Source organism: Drosophila novamexicana, unplaced genomic scaffold, assembly GCF_003285875.2.
Source record: "Drosophila novamexicana strain 15010-1031.04,08,12 unplaced genomic scaffold, DnovRS2.1 tig00000820-arrow-pilon, whole genome shotgun sequence".
Taxonomy (NCBI): Eukaryota; Metazoa; Arthropoda; class Insecta; order Diptera; family Drosophilidae; genus Drosophila; species Drosophila novamexicana.
In genome coordinates, this window is record NW_020824828.1 from 2,772,388 (window position 1) to 2,781,722 (window position 9,335).

Sequence of the window (9,335 nt, forward strand, 5' to 3'; positions counted from 1 at the left end):
TATCTGCAAGCCGACTAGTCGTGTGCTTACTTAATATTATATATAGGATGTACATGCACGCACATATTTGTTTTATCATGTTTGCATATTATTCTTAGCTGTGAAAAAGTGGGTTCATTATTTTTAACTCAATTACTTGTATGGTCAGCTGGGGTCAGCTTTATAGCCAATTGTACGGTCTGTTAGCTTTGATTCTGTCACGTTGAAGCAATGCCGGGATAGTTTGTTTCTAGTCTTCAGTTTCGGCCACAAACACTTGTCTGACAAATGCGCCAGTCATATTATTGTTGGCATCTGTCATGTAGGCGATTAGGATTGTTTTGTACATAAATAAATTTGAAAGAGCATTGGCCGCAGTTAAATAATATTCAGAGCTTTTTGGTTCAGACAATATAGGAAAGGAATGAGTACTTTATTTGGGATATGCCCAGACTTAAGTTAGCCCCAAATGCTTTTAAGATTTATACAGAAATTGTAACTTAAGAAAATGATGAATATGCTTGAACCTATGAAATATATATAATATTAGTATTATATATATTTTCTATTACCTATATGCCTATCTAAAAAGAGCAGCAAAATCGTATCAAAAAATATAAAAATTAGATATCCTCGTCTTCGATTATTTGAATAGTTCGACCCGGTTGTCCCACAACGTTTATGAATATCGATTTGAGGAAAGGTGAACAGATCGTGAATGGAAAAAAGATATTTTTGTTTTTGTGCAGCGTCTCCAGGGCCACCGACATGCTATACGTTCTTTTCGATAGCCAGAAACAGGCCATATGATTGGTGATGGATCTGAAATCATACATACTTATATATGTATCATATGCACTGAATAGTTATGTATTATTTAACTTACTTAATGATCGCATGAGGGAAAAAATGTTCAATTATTGAACAGAACTGAAAGTAATCCTGGTTCTCGTCGGTGTTCCGGCTATTGGACAAATCAGAAAGTCGCGCCTCGTCCTTATCCTCGTCCTTATCCATGTAAAACTCATCAATTTGAATACGTGCCTTGACAACAATATACTCGTCCAGCTGTTTCATTTGCAGATCCTCCCGGTCACCAATGACGCACAGGTTCGTACGGTGCAGCAGGGTCGTCCGGTTGGCCACGTCGCAGTACTTGGGATCCGAGCTGGTATAGAGCACCGCCTGGCCGTTGAAGCACTGCGATTGAATCAAACTATATATGTTGTGCTGGCTGCTCACATCCAGATAGGCAAAGGGATCATCCATTAGAATGAGCCCAGCATATCCAATCAGTGATATGGCCAGGCTCAGGCGCTTCATCACGCCTCGACTGCATTGGGGCAGCAAATGGAATCGACTGTTGTATAGATCGAATATCTGTAATAAGTTTTTCGTTTCCTCCAAGGCATGTGCCTTCTTCAGGCCACGTATGATCAGTACGATTTGCAGATACTCGATAACAGTCAGTGCCTCCTTGATCGTATCGTCCTGTGCGCAATATCCAATTAGCTTATAGTTATCGTGCTCACTGTACTGATACGAGTGCTTCCCAAAGCTGCTTATGCTGCCCGCGCTGGGGGGATAGGCGCCCAAAATCGTCTTGATTAGGACCGTTTTACCGGAACCGTTCACACCCACCACGGACATGATTTGGTAACTTAATTAAAGCAATAACAAATTATAAATTATAACATGCTTTGGCTTTAAGCGCAATATGTATCACGGCTGCAAACGGCAAAACTAGCCTTAATAGGCTTTGATTCAAGTCTTCGCTTGTCGGTTTGCAGCCTCGTTATACTTATTATATTTTTACTATTTATCATTCACGTACCGTTCTACCAAGAAGTTGATATGATTTAGCACCACATGCGTACGAAAAAACACTGCCAAATTTTCGACATGCAGCGCCTTGGTCTTAATCAAGGGACGCTCCAGTGTACGGACACGTATCTTCTCCTTGATCCACGTGTTGTCGGGCTCATTCTCGTTGGTAAAGTGAAGGATGCTTTGGTCAAAGCAACTGTCAGGGCTGTAATAAAGATGAGAAAATATAAAAGTTGTGCAAATTTCATAGCAGCTTCACTTGGTGGCCTACTTACTCGATGTCCTTTTTTAGGGTATCATTACTTCTGGGCGGCTTCAATTTTGCCACACTCAGGCCAAATCGTATGTAGATAAATCCCCATATCAATATCATGGTAAGATAAGCAGTCCATGTAAATTCCCAATATGGATCATCTCGGCGTGCTTGCTCTAACAAAAGAAATTTTGATATTAAAGAGTGCAGATCGTATACAAATCATTTTATAATTCAGTCTGCTCCAGACGGGAGTACTCGACATATTCAGTTGAAAATATTAGATGACTTAATAGGATTGATTTAGTTCTCAGCACTCACCACAACAATTTGGCACCAGCTGACACTGCTCCAGATGCACACTGGTCTTGTAGGTCTGCTCATCGGCGCATACATCAATTATTTCGGATATATTATTGAGCCGCATCAGATTGTTGAGCATCGCATAAATTGGTAAAAAGTTGAGTTCCCTGAACTGGCTATGAAATTGCATTGTCTGCCATTCGTAACTTGACAAATACAATACGATACCGATCGAGTATAATATTATGATTACAATATACCCAATGCGCAGCTTTGTCAGCCAGTACGAGAGCAGAATATTAATGGACGTAACGCAAGCGCCGGCAATGAGTATGACATAGAGAAATGCGACTGTGGTTAAAATTGAAAGAATTGTTGCAGAGTCGACTCGACTCAAATCGAATCGAGCAGAGTTAATCACTCACAATTATCATAAATATCCATGGGCAGTGATGTGTGAAAGTATAAAATGACCGCATTCAATGGAATCAGGCTGGCGATTACCACAAGGACACCATATATGAAGTTGGCCACGCTGAGTGTACCAAAACGCATGCCACCGATAACCTCAATGCGTTGGTAGGCCGTACCGCGACCCAGACCAAAGTCCAGCAGCGGCAATGACCAAACATAACAGAAACAGAAGCTCAACGTTAGCCAAATGACCCAGTCCAGGCAGTTCAGCTCATTGGTCATATAGACCGTATGCATGGTGGAGAAGGGCAGCAGCTCGAGCTTCACATTAATGCCAGCTTTGGGATTGACAAAGGCCCTATACATCAATTAGATCAATTAGAAAATACGAGACACTATTCTAATGAGATCAAAATGGATCACTCACACGGCCAATGAGTTCATGACCAGACTCAGGCTAATTGGCGCCGAGTGCATTAGATTGTTGTTGTACAGCGCTTCGACTGCCTGATCACTGAATATGGCGGCAACAACGAAGTTGAGATCGGTCATTATTAGATTCTTCGCCGTATACCATCTGATGTATTCGACCATCTCCAAATTTGGATCGATTTCAATAATTCGCTGACCGTGCGTGGCATGCTCCAGATAATGTTTACTTGCGGCCCGCACCGGCTCCAATAGGGCTCGTTGGGCCAGTAACGTGACCGTGTGCTGGAAATGGTTCATTGTCATCGATACTGTGGGCAGCTGGTAGCGTCCCTCCTCCAGGTGCGGCATGATGAAACACCAGGTGCAGACAACGCTGGGCAAAAGCAATTGGAGCATTAGCACGGTGCAGCAGCGCATGTCGACAATAAATCGTTTGCGCAGCACCACACGGATGTGGGTCAGCAGCTGGGCAATATCGGTCAGGAATTTGCTCTTCTTTGTCGAGAGTTTCGTCGCCTCGACCTGACGTATGCGATTGGCCAGCATGGGCAATGGGTTTTGCATAAACTCAGTGTTCTTCACATGCTTGTGCATCATGGCCTTCAGCAGTATCTGCTCGAGGGAGGTCGTCTTTAGCTTAAAGCTATCCAGATGCAAATCATTCATTTTGATTGACAGCAAATCAACCAGCTTATACAATAGCAGCAAGTCCTCGTGCTCAATGGCAAAGACGGCTGTGTCGCCCATCTTCGATTCCAGATCCATGCTTGGTATGTGATAGGCGAAAAAATTGAATAACAGTCGAAAATTGCAGCCGCTGCCCAAGTAACAAACCTGTTCATAACAATCAAAGTATAAAAACTGTTGAAAAATAGCTTCAAATATGCGAATAAGAGACCTTTTTAATGCACCCAAACAAATTTTTCTTGAAAAGTTCAAAACTACGAAACATTTCTCTATTTCTACTCTTTTCTGAAATAGAAGACATCTATTTAAATTTACGAATTTTCAAATATATATACGTATAACTAATTTGCGAACATTTTTGTGAGTCTACAGTTAGTGTGACTCTCAAACTTTTACAATGACTGTAAAACTTTGGAAATGGGTTGCGGAATTTGATAAATTCGACAAATAGACAGAAAACTGAACAAGGGATCCGCATGGATGACTTACCAAGCGATAGACATTCTGGTTCCTGCGTAACAGACGCATCTCCTTGTCGCAGATAATCAGTTTGCCATTGATCAAAATGCCTATGCGATCGCCCAGATTGCTGGCCACATTCGGATAGTTGGTTGTGATCAGTATGGTGCGATTGGACTTCTCGCGAAACACAAAGTTATAGAAATGGCGTCGCTTATCGGCGTCCACGCCCTCCATGGGCCTGTCGAGCAGCACGATTTTTGTGCGTCCGGCGAATGCGCATAGCACCTGGAGGAGTCGCCTGTGTCCATTTGTTAGCATTGCGACGGGCAAATGGGCCAGATCGCCGGCGTGCAGCGAGTGCAAATATGATTTAACATCATGTTTCGTCTGGCTGACCGATAGGCCGCGCAGTCGACAGAAGTAGGCTATGTGCTCGGCGAATGTGAACTCATTGAAGAGATTGACGGTTTGCAGGGATATGCCTACGTGTTCGAAGGCACGCGCTGGTCGCTTGAACACATCAAAGCCGTCAATTAGAATGCTGCCATGGCTGGGCGCCGTATGACCACAGGCCATATTCAGTATGGTTGTTTTGCCGGCAGCATTGTGGCCCAGCAGGACCATTAGCTCATTTTGATATACTTTCAGCGAGAACTTACGCACCACAAAGGTTTTGTTGAACTTTTTCCAAACGTTATTAAATTCGATGACAATCGGACCCTTCTCCCCATCACTTTCCTCCTCGCTGTCTGTATCTCCGCTGCTCTCCAACGGCTCGTTCACGTTGGACGCCTGCTGCAGGTAGAACTTCTGGGCAACCCGCTTTGAATCGCTATCGAGCATGGCCTTGTTCTCCATTTCGTGGTTACTCAACCAGACCAATAGTTGTCTGTCCAGTGCATTCTGCTGATTGGCCCTGTCAATCAAAGCCTCATCTGATTCGCTTGAGGAACTCATTGATTCGGTGCTAATATCTGTATCAAATTTGCGTCTCGGCTGATTCATCATCTTCGTTGGCACTAGTTTGTTTGCCTGCTCCTTGAGCAGCTGCACTGTTTCTGTTAATTGTTCACGTTTATCTGTATATTCAGAAATGCGACGCGACAGGCTCTCATTGAGCTCCTCCTGATCTTCCCTAATTTTCCTTTTCCGCCGTTGTCGTCGTTTGATCCACTGTCGTGCCTTAATGGCCAGATTTTGGCATGGCACGCACCTGACAAGTTTATAAGACCACGGGCATACGTTGCAGTCGAGAACCATTGCCAGTACCATGTACAATACGGTCTGGATATAAAAAATTCCGATGAGCATTAACAGCGTCAGATCCTTTGACATCAGCGTGGACATCAGATATTGCTGGACGCTCAATTTGCTATTATGATACTCAAAGCTCAACAATCGCTTCAGCCCGCGGCACATTGTCACATTGCACAACAGACACGAGGCCACAAGTAGAATGTTGTTCGACAACGAGGATTCCAGCGACTGGCCCGTCAGCAAAGGCAGCGTCGCCACGATCCAGAAGGTGGGTATTATTATCACCACCATTTTTGTGGTGCGTATCATTACGGCCAGAAGCACCGAAAATGCCACGACGGAGAGCACGTACGAAAAGAAGAAGAACATCATGATATGCCATGGACATTTTTTGAAGACTGATGAATTTAAGCTCCACTCAACCTACAATTTGATTATATCTCAATGATAATATCCATAATATACATAAGGTATCATGATCTCATACCTTTAGCACTAGCGTGAATATCAAGCAGGAGATGAGCTGCAGGCAAAATCCATTGAAATACCAGGCCGCAAGCTGCCAAAGGGTTCCCACACTGTTTCTATTCAGCGAATAATGAAATGAGAGTTCACGCTCCTCAACTATTTCCTATAACAATTTTATATTATGTGTATGTTAAGACTCTTTGTATTATAATTAAATAAAAAAATCTGGTATTTTTATAGCAGATTTGGCAATATTTGGCATAATTACAAATATCACATAAATGGTACTTTATTCATTTCTACTTGATAACAGAAATGATAGCTTGGGAAATTTGTACCTTATTGTACCATAACTGGTAATTTATTTATATCCAACAATTGGCACTTTATTTGATCCTTGACTACTTGACAATTATATATATCATTTCACAGAGCCAAAACTGTTGGAAAATTTGTACCTTTTTGTATCATAACTGGTAATTTATTTTTCCACTAATGTATATGTTTATTACTTGATGAAAGTGGTAAAAAACAGTTAGATGCAACTCTTGTACCAATGCCAATTATCAGCTACCACTCTCGCTAGCTCAATATGGTACAAGCTGAAAATATAATGAATTGCTAATTTGGACTAATATTCTAATTTTGTACCATACTCGAATATTAGGTACAACTTTCGATTACTAAATGTAGTAAAAATGTCCAAAAACAGTTCAATGATTCCTTTTTGAACTAAATAAGGATCAATTTGTAGAGTGATGGATGTTGGGAAATTTGAATTGATAGAAAATGTTGTACCAAAGTTGTTTATAAAGTACCATTGTCGGCTGTTAAATACGGTACTAATGCCCCATAATGGGTAATTTATTTGTCAGTAGTTCACGGAATTTAGTTTTTCTTTTCAAAATGGAACAAATATTTCTCGAATATGCTTTTTAATAAAATGATTGTTTAGGGAAAACTCAAATATTTCTTAATTATTACCGAAAACCTGGGAACAAGGTACATGCTGAGAATGAAATAAAAATTTGTTTCAATTCGAAATTGATTTCAAAGCCAAAAATAAAATGAAATACTAACAGAGCTGATGAAGCGAACGTTGCGTTCTAAGCTGTTGACGATTTTCGAAGAATATTAAAATATACGGGACAGTTTTTAATATAAAGCACAAAAAGTCCAGAATCTAGAGCCGGCCTAAGCTAACAAATTACATGAAAATAAGAAACAGGCCACCGAATCTCTACAATAATAATAATAATAACTGATACTTTTTGAAAAAATTGATACGTCTTGGTATTTGTCACAATTAAAGCTCAACGCGCGAATATAGATATGTATAAACATATGTATGTATGTATGTACACATGTACGTACCTTTGTTAGAATGGTGACGGGAAACATGAGTCCTAGCAGCAGTACCAATACACACGTATCGATGCCCTCGCTTATCAACTCATTAACAGTGTTATTAAGGCCAAAGGTACGTAGCTGCACTTGTGGTATCTTTGCGTTGCCGGACGCTTGCTGCAGATACTCAATGCCAATGTAGTACTGAAGCGATATGAACCCCTCACGCACATAGTTGGACACGGGCGTTGTATTGCTGGGAACGTAACTAGCAGGATGGCTGTCGAGCATTTGGTTCACTTTCCAATTATTGCCAATCCATGTGTCTTCATAGAGCCTCAATTCGGATGGCATCAATATCGAATAATGCAGCTGCATGGGCAGACCACGCTGCGACTCATCGACATTGTGAAAGCATACGCTGGCAATAAAATGCTCCATGGTCGCTCGTATGCGCAGCTCGTTGCAGTCGTTAAAGCTGGAGATCTGCATCGGTGTCAGAGACATAACACTCAGGGCACCATCAACCAGTTTGCGTATGCCAACTGTTGTGTTTGGGGCATAGCCTACCATTATTTTCGGTATGAACACATTGCCCTTGAAACTGTATAAGCGAGAAGTACAATCTATATTTTTCCCCCTCTATATATCTAGTGTCTTTGACTTACGTTTCTTCCTCTCGGATCATAAATTCGCGGCGCTTGTTTATTTTCTCTATGAGTGCTTGCCACCAATATTCATATTGAACGGCCGTATCTGGGCTTGTTTGAAATTTCGGTATGTCTGGTATATATCGCAGCAGTATAATAACTAGAGAAAATAACACGGGCATTATCATCATTGCAAGGAAGGTTAGCTTATGCTTCCTTTGCTTTTTAAAGTGTTTGGATACCATCAGACAGAAAATACGACATTTCGGGATTTTGCACGGCATGTTCTCAAGTCTGCCCTTACGTAACGTGTCCTTTTATTTTTTTATTCACTTATCTTTTTTATATAATTTTTATAATTTATCTTTTATTGACGAGAAAGCCAACTCACAGTTTGCTATGATTTGTTCGAGCTCAAATTTCGTACTCAAAACAATATTTTTCGCCTGTTTTCGCAGCTTAAAAACTAGCAGTTTAGAGGACGACATTTCATTTTGTTGGCTCAAACAAAAAGAGCCTCAACATTTTTCAGGCCCACGGCGACCATTTGGCTATTTCGCACGGGTCGCTTTTGTATCGGTGCATGACGCTGGGTTCACTTTCATGTCGCCTGCCAAAGTTGAGTGCCAGTGAGGTCAGCATATTGCTATTTAATGTAATCAAGTCGGTGTCCTTCATCACAACTGGGCAGCGTTCAGTTGCATAAATACACCTGCAAAATATGTTCCTCTTGCAACTGTTGTGGTTCATAATTTGATTTCGCTTTTAATTAAAGTGAAAATTTTGCCGTCAAAGTGAGTCTGGGTGTGTGTGTGTGTGTGTGTGTGTGTGTGTGTGTTTTGAATGAATCGATTCTGACCTGATTTAAAAAAAAAAAGCAAACTAATATTATGATTTTAAAAACTAAAAATTGTGCAGACTTTTAGTTGCTTTTACCATATTCAGTTTCATGACCGTAAAAAAAGAACATATTTGTGCCTGGGAATACCCTTATGCGCTTTCTCAAGACATGTGTCATGTCAGGGCCATACAAATAAAAAAACAAATAATAGAAAACCCAGTAGCGGCATCAGCTTCAAGATGGCAAGCGCATCTTTGGGCCCACTACATGCTCTACGAGTACTCGGTTAAGTTGTGCCAAAGTGTATGCGTGTGCTTGTGTGTGTGTCTGTGTGTGTGTGAGTAGGCATTTGTGCTACGAACACAAGGGCTGAGGGCTACGTGTCCTTGAATATTAGGCTACATTTTTGTTGCTA

General features: G+C 41.2%; 1 protein-coding gene across 1 annotated transcript; it reads right to left on the minus strand.

Annotated features, from left to right (window-relative positions):
* Window positions 1–441: 441 nt before the first annotated feature.
* LOC115764397 (ATP-binding cassette sub-family A member 3) lies at window positions 442–8,863 on the minus strand. Its single transcript, XM_030707377.1, has 11 exons — window positions 8,098–8,863; window positions 7,457–8,033; window positions 6,102–6,245; window positions 4,385–6,037; window positions 3,204–4,042; window positions 2,788–3,134; window positions 2,381–2,713; window positions 2,082–2,235; window positions 1,814–2,011; window positions 866–1,639; window positions 442–801 (listed from the first exon to the last, which is right to left on the minus strand). Exons 1-11 carry the CDS (start codon window positions 8,361–8,363, stop codon window positions 603–605), a joined length of 5,484 nt encoding a protein of 1,827 aa, XP_030563237.1. The 5' UTR covers window positions 8,364–8,863; the 3' UTR covers window positions 442–602.
* Between the last annotated feature and the right edge of the window lie 472 nt (window positions 8,864–9,335).